General features: G+C 48.1%; 2 protein-coding genes across 2 annotated transcripts in view; one reads left to right on the top strand and one right to left on the bottom strand.

The window, feature by feature from the left end:
* Positions 1–21,249, top strand: part of ABCF1 (ATP binding cassette subfamily F member 1) — a 413,240-nt gene that overhangs the window by 251,226 nt on the left and 140,765 nt on the right. The window lies entirely within an intron of this gene.
* DHX16 (DEAH-box helicase 16) overlaps positions 1–21,249 on the bottom strand; it is a 66,174-nt gene that overhangs the window by 6,616 nt on the left and 38,309 nt on the right. The window contains exons 15-21 of the mRNA XM_068250413.1: positions 19,957–20,119; positions 18,216–18,334; positions 16,243–16,310; positions 12,876–13,038; positions 11,410–11,568; positions 6,477–6,650; positions 3,191–3,349 (exon numbers count right to left, since the gene is read on the bottom strand). Of these exons, the coding sequence (XP_068106514.1) occupies positions 3,221–3,349; positions 6,477–6,650; positions 11,410–11,568; positions 12,876–13,038; positions 16,243–16,310; positions 18,216–18,334; positions 19,957–20,119 (975 nt within the window). The 3' untranslated portion in view covers positions 3,191–3,220. The remainder of the gene's footprint in view (positions 1–3,190; positions 3,350–6,476; positions 6,651–11,409; positions 11,569–12,875; positions 13,039–16,242; positions 16,311–18,215; positions 18,335–19,956; positions 20,120–21,249) is intronic.

Below are 21,249 nucleotides of genomic sequence, written 5' to 3'. Positions count from 1 at the left end.
TTGCCCGCAAGGGGCAGGTTAGGGGCTGATTGATGGGTGGCAGTGACAGGGGGTGATTGATGGGTGGCAGTGACAGGGGGTGATTGATGGGTGATTGACAGGTGATCAGTGGGTTATTACAGGGAATAACAGATGTAAATATTGCACTGGCGAATTGATAAGGGGGGGTCTGAGGGCAATCTGAGCGTGTGGGCGGGTGATTGGGTGCCCGCAAGGGGCAGATTAGGGTCTAATCTGATGGGTAACAGTGACAGGTGGTGATAGGGGGTGATTGATGGGTGATTGATGGGTAATTAGTGGGTGTTTAGAGGAGAGAAGAGATGTAAACACTGCATTTGGGAGGTGATCTGATGTCGGATCTGCGGGCGATCTATTGGTGTGGGTGGGTGATCAGATTGCCCGCAAGGGGCAGGTTAGGGGCTGATTGATGGGTGGCAGTGACGGGGTGATTGACGGGTGATTGACAGGTGATCAGGGGGGATAGATGCATACAGTACACGGGGGGGGGGGGGGGGGTCTGGGGAGAATCTGAGGGGTGGGGGGGTGATCAGGAGGGAGTAGGGGGCAGATTAGGGACCAAAAAAAAAAATAGCGTTGACAGATAGTGACAGGGAGTGATTGATGGGTGATTAGGGGGGTGATTGGGTGCAAACAGTGGTCTGGGGGGTGGGGTGGGCAGGGGGGGGGGGTCTGAGGGGTGCTGTGGGCGATCAGGGGGCAGGGGGGGGGAATCAGTGTGCTTGGGTGCAGACTAGGGTGGCTGCAGCCTGCCCTGGTGGTCCCTCGGACACTGGGACCACCAGGGCAGGAGGCAGCCAGTATAATAGGCTTTGTATACATTACAAAGCCTATTATACACTTTCCGTGCGGCGATCGGGCAGCTAGTAACCCGCCGGCGCTTCCGAACGGCCGGCGGGTTACAGCGAGCGGTGGGCGGAGCCAGTCCCCGGCGGCTGATCGCGTCACAAATGACGCGATTGCCGCATAGCCACTCCCGCAGCCGCCCCCGCCGATGGGCGTATTGCGGTCGTTTGGGCCCGGACTTTGCCGCCGCCCATCGGCTGGGGGCGGTCCTTAAGTGGTTCAAATGATGTGCATCTTTCCATAGTTTCTGCACTGCTCGGAGTCCCTTTAAACTGGAACTTCAGCCTAAACAAACATACTGTCATTAAGTTACATTAGTTATGTTAATTAGAATAGATAGGTAATATAATCTCTTACCCACTCTGTTTTAAAAGAACAGGCAAATGTTTGTGATTCATGGGGGCTGCCATCTTTGTCATGGGGGCAGCCATCTTTTTGGTTGAAAGGAGGTGACAGGGAGCAGGAGACACAGTTCTAACTGTCCTGTGTCCTGATAACCACTCCCAGCTGCACACGCTAGGCTTTAAATGTCAAATTCAAAATGTAAAAAAAAAAAATTGCACCAAAACAGCAGAACGAGAACAACATCAGAAATCCCATCATGCTTTGCACAGCATAAGGGAAAAACTGCCCGGGCAGTTTTCTTCTGTGCAGCTAAAAATGAGGCTTGTATAAGAGAAACAAAGTTCTGATGCTGTGAAACTGTTAAAGAAACACCAGGCCTTTTCAGTGCTGCTGAGTCGATTTTTAGTCCGGAGGTTCACTTTAAGTATGAGTCATACGGGAATTCACCTAATAAAACCAGGATTCCCACACTGGGAAATGCACAACATTTTTCCCAGGCTATTTTTACACTGTTAAATGAATGTATTATACAGTATTTCAACAATGTTATGACATCTTAAAAAAAAGACATCCTAAGCAATCATAAAGAATAAAACTGCAATATTTCTGACATGGCCACTTTGTTCAGGGGTGGGAATGGTAGATCTGCAGGGGAATGCATTACATTTTTGCTGAAGCTTACAAATTTGTGGGAGAGTTGCTTTTAAAGCGGACCTGAACTCAGAAGTTCTTCCTCTCTGTCCTAAAAAGATAAGCAACAGCAGAATAACCTTTAACCTCCAGGCGATCGCATCACAGTGATAGACGCGGCACCAGCCCCTAAACCACCTAACACTGATCGGCGTAAAGAACTGGGGCAGGGAATTGCAGGAGATCGGGCGCGCATCTCCGCTTGGAGGACGGATATCCGCTCCGCCATCAGTCTCCCAGCGGCGATCGCCGCTAGGAGACTGTTAGACAGCGAAACCGCCGTCTAATAACACTGCACAGTGCTGCGCTGTACTGGGGACAGCCGTGTGATATGGCTGTCCCCCTGGGGGAGACGAGCGATCCGCTGTCATAGGCTGCCATTGGTAGGGAGGGTAATGAAAATAATAATAAACAAAAAAAATGCATTATATTTTCAAAAAAAAAAATTATTAAAAAGGAGACAGGGATCAGACCCCACGAACAAAAAGCTCTGATGGTGGGCAGAAAAGGGGGAGGGGAATCATTTGTGTGCTGAGTTGTACGGCCCTGCAGCAAGGCCTTAAAGCTGCAGTGGCCTATTTTGTAAAAAATGGCCTGGTCTTTAGGGGGGTTTAAGCCACAAAGATGGAAATTGATAAGAAAAGATAAGAAAATCAATCGAAAATAAGATCAGGCAGTAAATAGACTGAAAAATCTCATTGTGTATTCCCAGCAAAACTGCAGCTTTGCACTGTTAAAGGACTACTGTCACGAAAAAAGTAGGCAGTTAAAATCTGACAGAACCAACAGGTTTTGGGTCAGTCCATCTCCTCATGGGGGATTCTCTGCTTTTCTTTGTTTTCAACAGCATTTCCTGACGGTTCTGTCAGATTTGAACTGCCTACATTTCTCGCGATAGTGGTCCTTTAAGTACACTGCTGCTTCTGCCCTTCCCCGATCAACCAAACTTTCCAACCAGTCTGATCAAAACTTTCAATCGCTTTTGGGTCAAAATCTATCGGAAATCAACCAGGGATTTTTGTGGCATCAACTACCAGCAGATTTGTTCAGCCATCAAATCTGCTGGGAATCGAATAGGAGTATCACTGCGTGTGTGATGACTGCATCATGCATGATACAGAAACTACAGACTCTGAGGGTCTGGCCATTATGGCGAGATGACACTGTGTGCACTAATAAAACAATGTGATGTAGGCATGTAGAACACAGCAATGATGAGATCAGTTGGAGGTAAGTATAGTTCCGCATGGCTTTATGTGTGATGAGAATTGGGGTGGTCTGTGGTACCCACCTGAGTCTAATCCCAGCTGGCAGCGTCTCTTCAGCCCAGCTCATCCTTGCTCTTCCCAGCCTGTTTTGGCATCTTCTTGCTGCTGGCATCTTCCAGCTCTCGGGACTTGTAGTAATGTGGTGCCACTTCTAGGAGCCACGGGCTGTCAATCTCTATGATCTGAGAGTGGAAACATACATAACATTGTGCTCCATGGTCAAATACCAACAGACTGTCCAAACCAACCAATAACGAACACTTTTCCTTTTATAGTTTAGACACATTGGAAGGGTCTTGTTACTTAAAGGAAACCCGAGGTGAAAAACTGATGAGCTAAACAACTGTATCTATCCTCCTCCTCCTGAAAAACAATATTTTTTAGGAATCCCACGATTTTCTTTTTAAAAGCTAAAAAACTAGGTTCAATGTTGTACTGCCTCATATGAATGATACAGTCTTTCATATGGTCTCAGTGTCCCGGAGTTAAAATATATGAACTATTGAGCTTTTTATCTATCCCCCACTCAGAAGCTGTTCTCTTCCAGACAAGAGGTTTATGGCTGTAGTTCCTTATCAGTGAGGACTACGCTTTAGTCCAACTAGGTCCTGACTGAAGAGAAGCTGTCACTTGCATAACGGAATGGTTGACTCTTTCAGGAAGAAAAGGAACACAGCATAGTTATTTGTATGCTTGGCACTGTACATATGTGTCTATCTCATGTCACCTCGGGCACGCTGTAAAGGACACCTGAAATGAGAGGGATATGGAGGCTGACATATGGATTTCCTTTTAAACAACGTAGATTGTCCGGCTGTCCTGCTGATCCTCTGCCTCGAATACCTTTAGCCATAGACCCTGAACAAGGATGCAGATCAGATGTTTCTGACTGAAGTCTGACTGCATTAGCTGCATGCTTGTTTCTAGTGTGATTCAGACACTACTGCAACTAAAGAGATCAGCAGGGCTGCCAGGCAACTGGTATTATTTAAAAAGGAATCAATATGGCAGCCACCGTATCCCTTCTCAGTTCAGGTGTACTGAACTCTGGACTCATAGAAAATACATATTCCTCAGTTAGATTAGATTTGACTTTAGATGATAAAAAAAAAAATACAAAAAATTTAAGTTTGTTTTAAATATCTTAAAAATGACTGTCATTGAAGCTCTATACCTCCACTACAACTACTGGGAGGAGCCGATTCTCCCTCCTGCAAGGATTACTTTATTGACACATGACTACATTTCTCATAAGCCTTAGGGTTCGTTTCCACTATAGCGAATCCGCATGCAGGCACCGCATGCGGATTCGCATAGGCAATACAAGTGGATGAGATTGTTTCCACTTGTGTGTCGTGCGGGTGCGTTTTGGTGTGTGGGGGAAATCTGCACGGCAGAGCCGTCAGATTTTGCGTCCGGCTGGAATGCGGGCGAATCGCCCGCAATGCTTTTAATAGGGAAATCACATGCGGCTTTGTCATGCGGTTTTCCCTGCGATTTTGCGTGCGATTTCGCATGTAATGTTATGGAAATTTACACAGGCGGTGACATGGTTAAAATCACATATACCCTAACCTATGCGAAATCGCGGCAAAAAACGCATGCGGAATCGATTCCGCACCGCAATAGTGGAAACGGGCCCTAAGGGGCAACAATGTATACTTATCTGGGGCTTCCTCAAGCTGTGGGCTACCTTGTCGTTCTCCCAGACGACCCAGGAAATTTGTCGTTCTTCCGGGAAATTTTACAATTACCCCCAATCGCGCTGTAATGTGCATGCACAGCCTGGCCGCATCTCTATCGCACTCCTGCGGACGGGAGCGTTCTGCGCCTGCACAGGTTTCCTTTAAAGCAGGGGTCTCAAACTCAATTTACCTGGGGGGCCACAGGAGGCAAAGTCAGGATGAGGCTGGGCCGCATAAGGAATTTCACAATCGCGGCGCATCGCCGCCTCTGCCCGCCCCTCTCACTCTTCCTTCACAGAGAGGGGCGGGGAGAGGCGGCGATCCGTGCGGCGATTGACGTCAGGAGGGGCAGAGCTGAAGCTGAAAGCTCTGCCCCTTCCAGGAAATGCCGGCGGACTGCCCCCTTTAGCAAGACATTTCAAGGATTTAGGTCATAATGTTAGTCAGCTGAGATGGTTGGTTTTGGAGGTAGTGCAATTCCATGAAGGTCAGGACCGCAGGACTGCCCTGCTTAGACGTGAGGCTTGGTGGATGGAGAGGCTGGGCACTCAGTCACCATATGGCTTAAACGAAGATTTCAGTCTCAGATGCTTCTTATGAATGTATGTTTTGCCGTTCTCTGACCCTAAAAGGGTTAATGTACCTTTAAGTATGTACCCGCCCCCCAATGATTTGGGTGTGGTGTGTTAAGGTTTGTTTTATATTCCACATGGTTTCACCAGATTATTTGAGCACTTGAGAAAGGGCCTTCGCCCGAAACGTTGTGCGTATCTATATGCTGTAGAACCGCTATGCACAAATAAATATTTTGATGGAAATCATTCCTTGAAGGGTTGAGTCCTATGTGGATTGCTACTACGATTTGGGGGCTCTGCAGCCCTGATTTAGCGGCGGGGATGCGGTGGATTACTTGGGAGCACTGAAGCGAACTATAAGGAAGCTTTTGCCGGCAGTGAAGGGGAGACCAGTCGGCCAATCACAGCGCAAAGAGGTGAGTGACAAAGGCTTTAGCCAATCAGGCTGATTCAGCATGCCTATCACTTCTCCTTTGCGTCGGTGTACGTTTATAGAGCCTGGAAGCACGAGGAGGAAAAACCTATTAGGAAAAGTAAGATTGATTTTAAATGTTTGAATTGCCTTGTTAGCATCCTATTTAGCTGTGTAACACCCTGCAATAGAAAAATTATTTTGCATTTAATGCCTAACAGTTACTCTTTAAGTTGCCAGAACTACCCTCATTAAGTAGCTAGAGGAGCCTGCAAGTATTTTAAGTAGCTAGAGGAACCTCAGTATTAAGTAGACACAGGTGCCCCTGACTGAAGGGAGATCTGGTCAGTAGAATGCAGAGCCCTGGGTGAGTAATCTCTCAGTTACACTCATCAGGACTCTGCATAAGGAGGGAGGGAGGCACTTGGGAAGGGGAGTGAGCCGCCATTCCATCATCAGGCGCCTGTAGGCATGTGACTACAGTGCCTTTATGGTAAATCCGGCCCTGGCTAGTAACTGAAAGGGAAGTAGAAGTGGAATGCTGATCATGCCTAACCGGTAAAATAAAGAACCTACACAAAGATGGCACATTACGCACGCACGCACGCACGCACGCACACACACCCCGGAGCCTCACCTGCCTCATGTACTCCTTGGTGGTGAAGACGAGCTCGTGGTAGAGAACCCAGCGAGGCTGCTCCTCATGCAGGCTGCTGTTGGGATGGACGTAGACGGCTTGCTGCTGCTTCACAGTCTTGTAACCGCTGCGGGAAAGCCTGGCCGTGTGGTAGAAATACCCGGCCGTGATAGCCTGCAGGAGAACAGGAGGAGAGTGAGGTTACACCACACACTTTATATACTGTATGGGGAATAGGCATGAGGGGAATGCACTGCCATCTCTTAACTGCTTTCGTAACAACAGCTCTGGTCCCTTTAAGGACCAGAGCCTTTTTTTCTTTTTACACTCCCTGATCACTGTGATTGGGTCTCAGTGATCAGGCGGTCAGGAGTCAATGAATGAAAATAGCTCCTGGTCAAGTTGTAGAGATCAGCTGTCTTTAGACAGCAGAGATCTGCCGGCGGGGACGTGCTATTGCGTCCCGCGCTTGTGCGGTGTTAACTGCCTAACGACTAATCCATGCCGATTGGCGTGAGCAGCGCGGCAGCCCCAGGACCACACCACGGCAATTGGTGTGAAGTGCTGGGGGTCGAGCTTGCAGGGGATCGCACACGTCAATACACGCGCATCCCCACTTGAATGACGGCGATCTAACAACACTAGCCGTGTGACATGGCTGTCCCACCTGGAGGCAGGAAAGCGACTGCTGAAGCCTATGACAGCCGATCAAGCTGATTGGCTGGTGGGGAACAGGGGGGTTTAGGGAGGACAGGGTAAAAAAAAAAAAAAAAAAAATTATTAATAAAAAAAAAAGGAAACAAATATTAAAAAAAAAAATTTAAATGAAACAAACATTGCAGGAGCGATCAGAGCCCACCAACAGAAAACTCTGTTGGTGAGCAGAAAAGGGAGGGGGGAATCACTAGTGTGCTGAGTTGTACGGCCCTGCAGCGAGCCCTTAAAGCTGAATTGGCCCATTTTGTAAAAAATGGCCTGGTCACTAGGGGGATTTAACACCGCGGTCCTCAAGAGGTTAAACCTACGCCACATCATGCTTCGGCATCCACAGGTGCAGCGAAGTTTTAACAACACATGGTCCCGAACCGATTAAAGGATGACCCCCCTCCCGCAGTAAACAGAGTTGTCAGTAGAGGTTCAGTGCTGCCAGATCATTTTACTGACTGCTAGTGACAGCTACATTAACCTCCCCGGCGTTCTATTGAGATCGCCAGGGAGGCTGCGGGAGGGTTTTTTTTCAATTAAAAAAAAAACTATTTCATGCAGCCAACTGAAAGTTGGCTGCATGAAAGCCCACTAGAGGGCGCTCCGGAGGCGTTCTTCCGATCGCCTCCGGCGCCCAGAACAAACAAGGAAGGCCGCAATGAGCAGCCTTCCTTGTTTGGCTTTCCTCGTCGCCATGGCGACGAGCGGAGTGACGTCATCCGACGTCCTGACGTCAGCCGCCTCCGAGCCAGCCCTTAGCGCTGGCCGGAACTGATTGGTCCGGCTGCGCAGGGCTCGGGCGGCTGGGGGGACCCTCTTTCGCCGCTGCTCGCGGCGGATCGCCGCACGGCAGCGGCGATCAGGCAGCACACGCGGCTGGCAAAGTGCCGGCTGCGTGTGCTGCTTTTTATTTGAAGCAAATCGGCCCAGCAGGGCCTGAGCGGCAGCCTCCGGCGGTACCGCTCAGGAGGTTAAAGGACCACTATAGCATAAAATGTAAAGTACAATGAGCCATACATTACTTTTCTCCTATGTCTCTGTCACTTACAGACAGTGAGTAGTAGAAATCTGACAGAACCAACAGGTTTTGGACTAGCCCATCTCCTCATGGGGGACTCCTAGGGTTTTGTTTAGTTTCAAAAGCACACAAAAAAGTGTGCATTGAGCAAGGGCTGGCCAGCATCATTATAAAAATTCTTTTCATGGAATGTCTTTACAAAAATTAAAAGCCTCGCAGAGAATGCCCCATGAAGAGATGGACTAATTCAAAACCTGTTGGTTCCGTCAGATTCCTACTAGCTGCTGTAAGTGACAGCAACATAGGAGAAAAGTAATTTATGGCTCATTTAACTCTGGAAGAAATGTACTTCTTATTTGTGTTTTCATGTAATTTAAATGTTACGATTTTTGCGATAATGGTCCTTTAAAGAGAACCCGAGGCGGGATTCTAACAATGCAATCCACATACAGAGGCTGGGTCTGCCTATACAGCCCAGCCTCTGTTGCTATTTCAATCCCCCCTAACTTCCCTCTGCAATCAGCCATAAATCAAAGCCGTGCTGTGCGGGCTGTGTTTACATATGTCCTGTCAGTCTGCCGCTCCCCCCGCCTCCTGCAGAGCTACGGTCCCCGCCTGTGTCCCTTCCCTCCAATCAGCGGTGAGGGAAGGGACGCGGGCGGGGACCGGAGCTCTGCAGGAGGCGGAGGGAGCGGCAGACTGACAAGGCAGATGTAAACACAGCCCGCTCTGACACGCTGTGTGTCAGCAGTGCGGCTGTAATTTATGGCTGTTTACAGAGTGCAGGGGGAAGCAAGGTGGGATTGAAATAGCAACAGAGGCTGGGCTGTATAGACAGACCCAGCCTCTGTATTTGGATTGCATTGTTAGAACCCCGCCTCGGGTTCTCTTTAACAGTGCATTTTACTCTGGGAAAATACCTACTGTATATGTTCAACTGAAAGCCGACCTCATGAACCCCAATATTTGACCTTCTTAAGCTGGAATTTTTATACTTTTATATATATATATATATATATATATATATATATATATATATATATATATATATAAAAGTCGACCGAGGAAAGTTAATGGCTGTACTTGGGGACCAGGAGGGGTTAATATCGGCACTTGGGGACCAGGAGGGGTTAACAGCTGCACCGCATAAAGTGTTGCAGTCGTTAACCCCTCCAGGTCCCCAAGTGCAGCCTGTATCTGTCCCCCTCCCCTCACCCAGTATCTTCCTCTACCCCCTTGGTAATCCTTAAGTAGGCAGAGCACCAGTATCTGTCCCCCCTCCTGGTAATCAGTAGGCAGTCCAGCCAGTATCTGTAAACCCCCCCCCCCCCATCGCCTCCCTCTTGGTAATCGGTCAGTAAAAATGAATGCATGTATTGACAGCTATAGGCTAGGGTTACTAATAACAAGATCGGGGTGATTCAATTGTGAGGGTAAGAGGTGGTGGGGGGCAAAGTAGAGAATGACCAGGAACATTTATATTGCATTTTTCGCCTGGCGGACTCAGGAGCTGCAGCCACTAGGACGCACTCAGTGTTAGGGAGTCTTGCCCAAGGTCTCTTACTGAATAGGTGCTGGCTTACTGAGCAGGAATAGCTGAGATTTGCTGAGGTTTGAACCCAGGTTGCCAGTGCCAGAGCCCTTAACCATTACACTATCCAGAGAGAGGGGAGAAAAAAAACTTTTATTTAGCTTCCCTGTATGACAAGAAGACAGCCAGCACTAGGGGAAGGGGGAAACAAAGGTTAATAAGGGAGAGATACTGAGATGGAGCAGAGAGCTTAGATAGTATTGCAGTCCCATATCTCACAGAGGCTACTTGCCTGTAATGTGACTCATGTCCCTGCCAGTCTCTCACACAAGTCAGAAAGCAGCCCTCCTGGAGTCTAGGGACAGTCGAAAACTTTTCAACCTGTGTAATTCCTTATCAAGCTGCCCACATGCAGTCTTTACAATGGTGAGAGAAGAGACCGAGTTTTTTTTCTATGGACTCTGCATAAGGAAAGCCTCCTCAGCCAGCCTAGTGCTTCACATTGCCTTATACAAGAAAAACCTCAATGCACCAGGCACTGTACCAGCAGCCTGGAGGAAAATCTTCCCCCTTTGCACCCGGCCAGTCCGTTCTGGAATACCTTGTACCTGCTTCCCAGAAAGACAGCATCCTCCTCTTCTGATTTGTTTTCTTTTCTTGGTCATAAGGAGGGGCGGGACAGGAGTGAACAGACACACTCCTAGATCCCGAGATAACAACTAATTAGGGAACATCATACAAAGAGTTGTAGACAAAGGTTTTGTAGCCTCCTTATGAGAGGCTGAGCAGCAGATGCTTTCATTAGAACTTTATCTCCGCACCCTCAGTTTTCAGTCTCTAAGGACAGGAAAAATAAGTTTTTTTCCCCCCTAGAAGCGCCCCCAGATAAATCTGCCGCTCCAGGCAGTTGGCTTATCAGCTGGTGCCTAGAGGCGCCTCTGTCAGAACCTATGCTCCTCCACACTCCCAAGGACACCTGTCCCTCCCTCTCTCTTCCTCATGTACATATATGCGGAGCACACATATCAAGTCCACTGCCGGGCCATTTCGTCACCTCTTCTATGCGGACCGATCAGCATGAACCATCATCCCTCTATAGGCTCACAATGCATGTCACATGACATCAGAATCCCACAGAGGGAAGTTGCTGCACATTGACCAGGCCTCATAGGAAAATACCCAGGGCCCTGTTCACTGTCACTGCTCTGCTTAAACATAGGTTAGCAGAGAGTGAGAGTGAGGCTCCCCCCTCCCTCCTACACACACACCAGTGTTCTCCCCAGAATTTTTTTCCAGCTGGGTGGCATGAAAAAAGTAGCTGGGTGGGGCTACATGAAAGAATGCAGGACCAGTGCTTCTGTGCGCAACTCTGCTTACAGCATAGGAGGAGGTGAGCCGATGACAGTTGGATCCTCACGAAAACTAGCCGGGTGGAGTATCTGGGTAAAAGGGCCTGGGGAGAACACTGCGCACGCACGCATGCACGCACGCACGCATACACACACGCATACACACACACGCATACACACACACTATAAGTTAGGAAATTTAGGGCTATCTCAGATAACTCGACCTCTATGTTTTTCTTCAGCAATGGAAGTCTCCCCATTCCTCATTCACACAATACATTTGCGACCTGATCGATGCACATGCGGCCTGTAAGGCACAGCTGACTCTACCTTGCGGATAGGTATATTGTCTTCACATGATGTCAGCTCGATTTCTATCCGTGCCATAAGCCCTTCCAGCTGCTCCCGGACATCTCGGGCACGGCGGAGGGAGCGAGCCTGGATAAAATTCTCGTAGCACCACTGGAGAGAGTGGCCAGTCTCCAACCACTGAAACCAACACAGAGAGCCGAGAGGTCAGAGGTGAGGGAATGCAAATCACAGCAAGCAATCAGGCAAAGGGAATGCAAATCACAGCAAGCAATCAGGCAGAGGGAATGCAAATCACAGCAAGTCATCAGGCAGAGGGAATGCAAATCACAGCAAGCAATCAGGCAGAGGGAATGCAAATCACAGCAAGCAATCAGGCAGAGGGAATGCAAATCACAGCAAGCAATCAGGCAGAGGGAATGCAAATCACAGCAAGTCATCAGGCAGAGGGAATGCAAATCACAGCAAGCAATCAGGTTGATGGAATGCAAATCACAGCAGCAATCAGGCAGAGGGACTGCAAATCACAGCAAGTCATCGGACAGAGGGAATGCAAATCACAGCAAGCAATCAGGCAGAGGGACTGCAAATCACAGCAAGCAATCAGGCAGAGGGAATGCAAATCACAGTAAGAAATCAGGCAGAGGGAATGCAAATCACAGCAAGCAATCAGGCTGATGGAATGCAAATCACAGCAAGAAATCAGGCAGAGGGAATGCAAATCACAGCAAGCAATCAGGCAGAGGGAATGCAAATCACAGCAAGCAATCAGGCTGATGGAATGCAAATCACAGCAAGAAATCAGGCAGAGGGAATGCAAATCACAGCAAGCAATCAGGCTGATGGAATGCAAATCACAGCAAGCAATCAGGCTGATGGAATGCAAATCACAGCAAGCAATCAGGCTGATGGAATGCAAATCACAGCAAGCAATCAGGCTGATGGAATGCAAATCACAGCAAGAAATCAGGCAGAGGGAATGCAAATCACAGCAAGCAATCAGGCTGATGGAATGCAAATCACAGCAAGCAATCAGGCTGATGGAATGCAAATCACAGCAAGCAATCAGGCTGATGGAATGCAAATCACAGCAAGCAATCAGGCTGATGGAATGCAAATCACAGCAAGCAATCAGGCTGATGGAATGCAAATCACAGCAAGCAATCAGGCTGATGGAATGCAAATCACAGCAAGCAATCAGGCTGATGGAATGCAAATCACAGCAAGCAATCAGGCTGATGGAATGCAAATCACAGCAAGCAATCAGGCTGATGGAATGCAAATCACAGCAAGCAATCAGGCTGATGGAATGCAAATCACAGCAAGAAATCAGGCTGATGGAATGCAAATCACAGCAAGTCATCAGGCAGAAGTACTACATGCTACATGGAAGGAATCAGAGAATGGGGAAAAAGGAAGTTACTATGAGCATCCCTTCCCTTCCATTTACTTCTGCTATAAGGCAAAACATCCATGCACATACACACCTGGTTATAGACATTGAGCAGCACCAGGTGGTCTCCGCCAGGCACAATGAAGTTGGCACGCGCTGTATCTGCATGAACCAGTTTGTCTTTAGGTCTGTAGAAAATTGCATTGTTGACGGACAACATGGCAGCTATGGAGAGAATCGGCTCTGAGCAGTTGTACCTTGATAATGACAGAGCAGAAAACAGAAGGATCAGGGCACAAGTACAGGCAATACATAAAGACAGGAAACAGCAGCTACAGAAATAGTGCAGATCTGCAGACATTAGACCGTGCAGGGGGACTTTAAAGGGAACCTGAAATGAAATGAAATTTTTATTTTCAGTTTCATGCTAGGTACAAACGATGCAATCTTCTGACAGATCGATTATTTCCAACATGTCCGATCTGATTTTCATTAGATTTTCCGGTCAATTTTGAAGTGAATGGAAAATCATGTCGGAAATAATTGATCTGACAGTGAATCTGTCAGAAAATTGCATCGTGTGTACCTAGCACAATGGCTTAATTTTTAAGATTGCATCACACTGTCACCTTTGCTCATTAACCACCTTACAACCGCCGAACGCCGATTGGCGGCCGCAGGGCACTATTGCGGACGGGATGCTGTAGAAAGAGACGTGTGGCCATTCATGCGCAGGCGCAGTAAGCCCGTCAGCTGAAACCGAAAGTAGCTGGCAGCCGGGGACAGGAGGATCCACAAGGGCACAGGATGGCTGCAGGGGGCTGGTAGAAGCCCCAGGTGAGTAAAACTGATTTTTTTTTTCCTAGGCTTAATTATCCCTTTAAGCCACAGACCCTGAACAAGCATGCAGATCAGATGTCTAACAAATCTGACAAGATTAGCTGCATGCTTGTTGCTGGTGTGTGATGTAGACCCTACTGACCAGAAAGATCAGCAGGACTGCCAGGCAACTGGTATTGTTTTAAAGGAAATATGGAACCTTCCATAGGTCTCACACCTCCTGTTCCTTTTAATATGGCAGTGTGAACAGGACTGCATATATTCTATTCTTTGTGAAATGACATTTATGAGTCATTTACCTCACAAGTTGGTCATTTACCTCAGTGGTTCCCAACCTTTTGCCGGCCCGGGGAACACTGTCTGACCAAATTTTTCTCCGGGGAACGGCGGGGGGGGGGGGGGGGGGGGTGGAGGGGGGATGCGGCCCCCGGTTGTCTGCACGACCTAGTGGACAGTGCCGTGCGCAGCAGGCTATGGGGGGAGGGGGCTGGGGTGCGGCTGCATAGCTAGCATAGTTGCCCCAGTGTAGGGAGTTTAGTTGCCTCAGTGTAGCTAGTATAGTGCCCCAGTATAGCCAGAATAGTGCCCCAGTATAGCTAGTATAGTGCCCCAGTATAGCTAGTATAGTGCAACAGTATAGCTAGTATAGTGCCCCAGTATAGCCAGTATAGTGCCCCAGTATAGCCAGTATAGTGCCCCAGTATAGTGCCCCAGTATAGTGCCCCAGTATAGCCTCCCAGTATAGCTAGTATAGTGCCCCAGTATAGACCCCCAGTATAGCTAGTATAGTGCCCCAGTATAGCCAGTATAGTGCCCCAGTATAGCCAGTATAGTGCCCCAGTATAGCCAGTATAGTGCCCCAGTATAGCCAGTATAGTGCCCCAGTATAGCCAGTATAGTGCCCCAGTATAGCCAGTATAGTGCCCCAGTATAGCCAGTATAGTGCCCCAGTATAGCCAGTATAGTGCCCCAGTATAGTGCCCCAGTATAGCCCCCCAGTATAGCTAGTATAGTGCCCCAGTATAGTCAGTATAGTGCCCCAGTATAGCCAGAATAGTGCCCTAGAATAGTGCCCCAGTATAGCTAGTATAGTGCCCCAGAATAGTGCCCCAGTATAGCGCCCCAGTATAGTGCCTAGTGCCCCAGTATAGCCAGTTTAGTGCCCCAGTATAGCCAGTTTAGTGCCCCAGTATAGCCAGTTTAGTGCCCCAGTATAGCCAGTTTAGTGCCCCAGTATAGCCAGTTTAGTGCCCCAGGATAGCGCCCCAGGATAGCCAGTATAATGCCCCGGTATAGTGCCCCCCGCCCGTCCACGCCGCTGTTATTACCTTAACAGCTGCCGCTCTCCCCTCTCCGGCGCGTGTATATTCAAGCAGCGTATCTCCGGCTGCTCTGTGTGATGCAGAAGGAAGCAGGTCAGCGGCTTCCTGTAACGGCGATATGTATCGCCGTTACTTGGTTGAAAAACGCTGATTTACCTCACTAGTCAGTGATTTCTTGTGGTAACAGCCTTGGTGAATTGACATTTCACAAAATGTTCAGTACAATCTGCTGTTTTCTGCTTTACAGAGTGTTCTAAGGCTTTGTGAATTGAAGCCATAGCGTGAGTAAGCTCTTTTAGCTATTTGTGGGGATTTGTGACAAACTCTTTTAAGGGTTTGTTCACAGTAAGAGCGATTTCACTCTTTTTTTAGCGCTGGCAATTTAAAAAATTGCCTTAAAAGGGCTAGGGCAATGTTGCTCTATATGAGATGTTGTCACATAAGTAATGAGCTTTCTATCCAATCTCAAACATGCTTCGGCACCATTTTCTGAGCATTTGCGATTCAATAGAAACTATAGGGAAATCACAAAGCGCTTGAAATGTATTCATTTCTGGGTCAGAGTCCACTTCCTGACTGACGTCAGGAAGTGAAAAAAATAATCGCTGCACAGAAGCACTTAGATATGTGCTTTTCTAAGTAAAAATTGCTCATAAAGTGCTTGGAAAAACGTTTAAAAATAGCCCTATAAATTGCTCATCGCTTGCGATAGCGTTGGTGATTTATAATGTGAACAAGACCTAACAGTCGCACAAGAAAACCAACAAAATAGACTGATGATTGTGTGTGGGGGCTGAAGCGGAATATAACCCTACATTTCTTCTTTGCTCTACAAAATTAATTACAGCATATTATATACAACCAGCATTTTTTTTTTACTAAACCAGCATTCAAAGGGTTACACACAGGCCTGGAAAGTTCAGTGTAGTGAAATGTGGACACATCCGATGTGTAGATTATGTTATCTTGTGTTTAATTAATTTTATCAAGTGAGGAATGTGACACATTCTCTGACTGTGGAGAAGCTCCTGGACACAGAGAGGCACTGAAAGCATTTCTGCCTTCAATACATAATGAATAAAAACAGTTATTAATAAAATGCAAAGTCAGCTCACAAAGCAAAAAAACTGTACTTTTGGGAACCTATAATTTCTAAATGAATAATAATACTTATGCACAAATGCAAATATGCTAACTGTATGGCATATAAAAAATAGGAAAACATGTTTTTATTGAATATTATGTCAGGGTTTTATACCGCTTTAAGCTAATCCGGGAGGAATAGTGCAGGCCACTTACTTCTCAGAAGCAAGAATCATCTTGGACAACATGGGATCCACAGGAAGCTCGGCCATTCTTCTTCCCAGCTGCAGAGAGTAACAGAAAACATAATAGTACAATAGGAATCTCATGAAGGCACGCAATGCTCCATATGTAAACAGTGTGAGCGGGGAGAACGGATATGTGTACAGCCTTGGTACAGCACACAGTTGGGTCAAAGCCAGAATAATGTAAAAACAGCTCTTTTAAAGTGGAACTGAACTCAGAACTTCCTCTCTGCTCTAAAAAAATACACACCAGCATAATAACCTTTAAAAAAAAAAAAAACATTTCTTTGTTACAGCTGATACAAATCTTGGAATAAATATGCATTGTCTACTTCCTGCTTTCGTAAAAGCAGACATAGGGTTAACATCCTGTATTTACAAATTAGAAGCTCTGCCATGGCAGAGGAGATTCTTGAGCCGACAGATGAAGAGATCAAATTACACTTGTGAATAGTCACAGATTAGGGGGAATTAGACAGTGTAAACTCTCTAAATACATACAGGGTGCATTTCTCTATGTGCTCCTTCTGTCCTGTGCAAGAGGTCAGGTCCACTTTTTAAATCCAATTACGAAGCACAATAGCTCTGTCGATATAGCATCAGCCCGCTGTTTCGGACGAGTAGCAATCAAAGTTGTGCACCAAAAATCAAGGCTTGATAAAGGGCTACTCGCCCGAAACAGTGGTCTGCCGCTGTATGGAACGAGAGATCATGCTTTGTAATTGGATTTATGTTTACATTATTCTGATGATGCTGACTCAACTGTGGAGAGGTGATTGACGTACCCAGAGGTGCAAGGGTACAGAGAGTATTAGCACATCAGTAGTGACTGGTTTCCTTGCTATTGGTGCTAGCTACAGACAGGAAAGCCTAGTACAATCATAGGAGTACGGTCTCCCGCTGTCATCTGGACTGGATGACTAGATTCCACCAGGCGACAGTTCATGGCCAAGGCCTATAAACTGAAGATACATATATACTTTGAGTAAGGGTAAACTATGTTTGGTAATTACTTTGGTTGACAGTTTGCCCATAATGGCAGTACAGACATGCTGCTCAGCTCTATGGCAAACAGTCCAGTCTATCTATGGACAGAGGAGAATCCCCTAATCAGCTCACAGTAGAAAATAGGATGGGGGTTGGGACATCCGTACATTTGCTAGATCATCAGCAAAGCATGATAAAACAAATTCAGGAGAAAAAAAATCTAGCCTGTGCATGTAACTTACCGTGTATCCGAGACGGAGGTAAAAAGTTCCATTTTACTTACTTGGGGCTTCTTCCATCCCGGTAGCTTTACAGGTTCCTCAGTTCCCTCCCGATCCCGCCTGATGTGCCACTGTGCACCTTTGAAAGCTCTCCAATTGGACCAGTACTGGGGTTCTGTGGATGGGTGACATCACAACTCCTTGCTCGCACTCCCGCAACCGGGATCGTTCTGCCACGGCCACTTTGAACAGTAGCCTGCTGCTTTTTGGGAGCGGTACAGCGGCAAGATGAAACCGACTGGGAGGAAGAGACCTGTAAGACTACGGGGGTTGGAAGAAACCCCGAACTTGTTCCTCACTTGTTCCAACAGAATTACTGAAGACAAGACAAACAACATTTATAATGCGCTTTTCTCCTGGCTGACCCAAATCGCTTGAGCTGAAGCCACTAGGGCACTCTCCATAGGCAGTAGCAGTGTTAGGGAGTCTAGCCCAGGGACTGCTTACTAAATAGGTGCTGGCTTACTGAGCAGGAAGAGCAGAGATTTGAACCCAGGTCTCCTGTGTCAGAGGCAGAACCCTTAACCAGTACACTATCCAGCCACTGCACTGAAGCAATGAACGTGCCCATACAAAAGCCCAGAGAAGCGTGGGAGATAGGCCTGGCTTGCTAAAGTCCATCACATCATTTAGAGCAAAAATTGACTAACAACTGGAGGCCAATGGCTAACTTTACCTTAGTGAGCTCCCCGAGATGGTTGAGGGCGCCCAGGGCATAGAGCTGCTCCAGCGCCAGCACCAGGGTCTCGTGAGGAGGAGGGTCCATGAAATCAAAGTGGATGAGATCATTGATACCTGGAGGAGAAGAAGACGACTGGTCAGGAACTGGACAAATGGCAAAGGAAAATCTCAAGATGAATCACACTTGGCATTACTGTAATTGGAATCCTTTTGTATGGAAGGCATAGGCATCAGTGTGCAAAGATTACAAAATCCACATACTGTGCTGAGGAAAGGCAAAACAGAGGGTGCGGGCACTGGTGGGAGCCTGACAGATGTTTCGTGCCTAAAGTGCTTCCTCCAAGGCTGCGTCCCCATAACAAAAAAAAAAAAACGCCCACATACTTCCCCCAATGTGGGGGGAACCTTGCCGTGTATAGTTGCCTGTTCTGTAAGGTTCCTTTTGTGTCTTCCTCCGTCGGGTGTCCCTTCCATCTCCAGCAGCTGTTATGCCTGGTACACACCATGCAATTTACCAGAAGATAGATGTGTCGATAATTTCCGACAGATCCGGTCATATTTCCGATCATTTTTCTGATCACATCTATGCAAATCGATCAGAAAAACGATCAGGAATCAGATCGAACTTGTCGGAAATTATCTATTCGACCCATCTATCTAACGGGAAATTGCATGATGTGTATCAGGCTTTACAGTACAGACATTGGTAGATAGGACATGTGATAGCGTAATATGTAGGAGAAGCCACGCAGAGCATGTGACTATATGCTGGAATGTCCTTCCAAATGGTTTCTCTGTACCACTTCATGATTGGGGGGGGGGGGGGGGGGAAGTCAAATGGTTCGCCTTCTAGTTATGTATATGTTACGGCCAGAACCCGAAGTTTGGCCACTTCTAGTTCTGGCCGGCCACTTCGGGTTCTGGTGGCCAATGTGCGAAGTGGCCGCTGCGCTGCGGCCAATGTTAGAAATGGATTGATTCCTGTAACATTAATGTATCTTCTGGCCGCAGCGCAGCGGCCAAACGTATAACCACTTAGGTAATTTAATGCAATTAAGCCGGCGGCAATGTAACAATTCAAGCCGCCGGCTTTTTCTCTGCCTCTCTCTCCTTCTCCCCCCGCCTCTCTCTCCTCCTCCCCCCCCCCCCCCGCCTCTCTCGCTCTCCTTTGGGAGACACGAGTGCCCCCCCCCCCCAGAGTCGTTCGTCGCGACAGGGAATCCTGCCGTTCTTGCAGAGCGGGTGCTGGCAAAAGCAATGTCTGCAGCCTCCCCGCTCTGCTTTCCTGGTGTGACGAACGACTCTCGGGGACACGCGTGTCCCCCGCTGGCTGCCCATAAGAGGAGAGAGAGAGAGGCAGATAAAAAGCCGGCGCCTTCTATTGTTACAGACGGCTTAATTGCAATAAATTAACTAAGTGGTTATACGTTTGGCCGCTGCGCTGCGGCCAGAAGATACATTAACGTCACAGGAATCAATCCATTTCTAACATTGGCCGCAGCGCAGCGGCCACTTTGCACATTGGCCGGCCAGAACCCGAAGTGGCCGGCCAGAACTAGAAGTGGCCAAACTTCGGGTTCTGGCCGTAACATATATATGGTAGGCAGTAAGGACAGGCGATTGGCATGGCACACCAGGGTAGGAGGAACGCACAGGTAGACCAGCTATTACTCTCCTGACTAGTTCACTTTACCCATCTGCATGATGTGTAGTCTTTCCACTCCTACCCTTCTCACCTAAGCTCTTCAGCAGCAGCACCACATTCCCGAGATTTGTCCTCTGGATTTCTGGCACTGTTGAGTCTTCCATCTCGTTGTTATATGCCCAGGCTGTATATAGCCGGAAACACTTCCCTGCAGCCACACGCCCAGCTCTTCCCGCTCTCTGATTGGCTGAGGCCTGGAAAAGAAAACAGGAATAGTCATAGTTTTTTTTTAATTCTTTTTCAAAATTAAAAAAGCACAGCTTTCCCGAGTTTCAAGCTTGTTGCTGACAGGGTCATCACAAGTTCAGGACCTTAGTATCACCATGCTGTGTGGTAATTACCGTATTTTTCGGAATATAAGACACACTTTTTCTCCCCCAAAAATAGGAAGAAAAAGTGCCTGCGTCTTATATTCCGTCTTATATTCCAAAGGCAGGGAATTTCCCGACTTCAGAACCGCCTGCCGATGCCAACCGCTGCATTGTCGGGGACTCCCTTGCCTTGTCCCCCTGTGTGGTCTGCCGGGTCCACTCCCCCGGTAACAATAACTGCAGAGCAACTCACCTTTCTATGGATTCCAGCGCTGTGTAGTCTGCTGTGTGGTCCTCCGCCTCCAGCATGTCATTGAGTCATGGGGAATGATTCAATGAGTCATTCCCCATGACTCAATGAGTCATTAGCAGGAGCCGTCACTAGGGGAAGCCTCCCGGGATGAGATGTCTGCAGATCGTGCTGCCACCGCCGCGGCTACCGCCGTGTAGGTGAGCGAATCTGCGCTAACTTTTCATTTACAGGTGTAGCTGACATGCTGGAGGCGGAGGACCACACAGCAGACTACACAGCGCTGGAATCCATAGAAAGGTAAGTTGCTCTGCAGTTATTGTTACCGGGGGAGCGGACCCGGCAGACCACACAGGGGGACAAGGCAGGGAGTCCCCGACAATGCGGCGGTTGGCATCTGCAGTTATTGTTACCGGGGGAGAGCGTCGACATGGGAGGGGTGGGGGGGGGGGGACAGAGGACAGGATGGGGACTGGGGGGGGCACACACATGGACATGCACAGGAGGGGGCACACACAGGAGGACAGGAGGGGAACACAGGGACTGGAGGACCACACAGGGGGGGGTGAAGGGGACACAGTGACGGAAGGACCACACAGGGGGGTGAAGGGGACACAGAAACACACACAAGGGGGGCAAGAGGGGACACAAGGGGCCTGGAGGACCACAGAGGGGGGCTGGAGGAGACACACAGGACATGAGGGGACTCATGGGGCAAGAGGATCACACAAGGTGGCAGGAAGGGATGCCACACACAGGGGGA

Source organism: Hyperolius riggenbachi, chromosome 8 (assembly GCF_040937935.1).
Source record: "Hyperolius riggenbachi isolate aHypRig1 chromosome 8, aHypRig1.pri, whole genome shotgun sequence".
In the NCBI taxonomy this organism is placed as follows: Eukaryota; Metazoa; Chordata; class Amphibia; order Anura; family Hyperoliidae; genus Hyperolius; species Hyperolius riggenbachi.
Note: the sequence above shows the minus strand (reverse complement) of the source record. Positions and strands in the feature narration are given on the sequence as shown.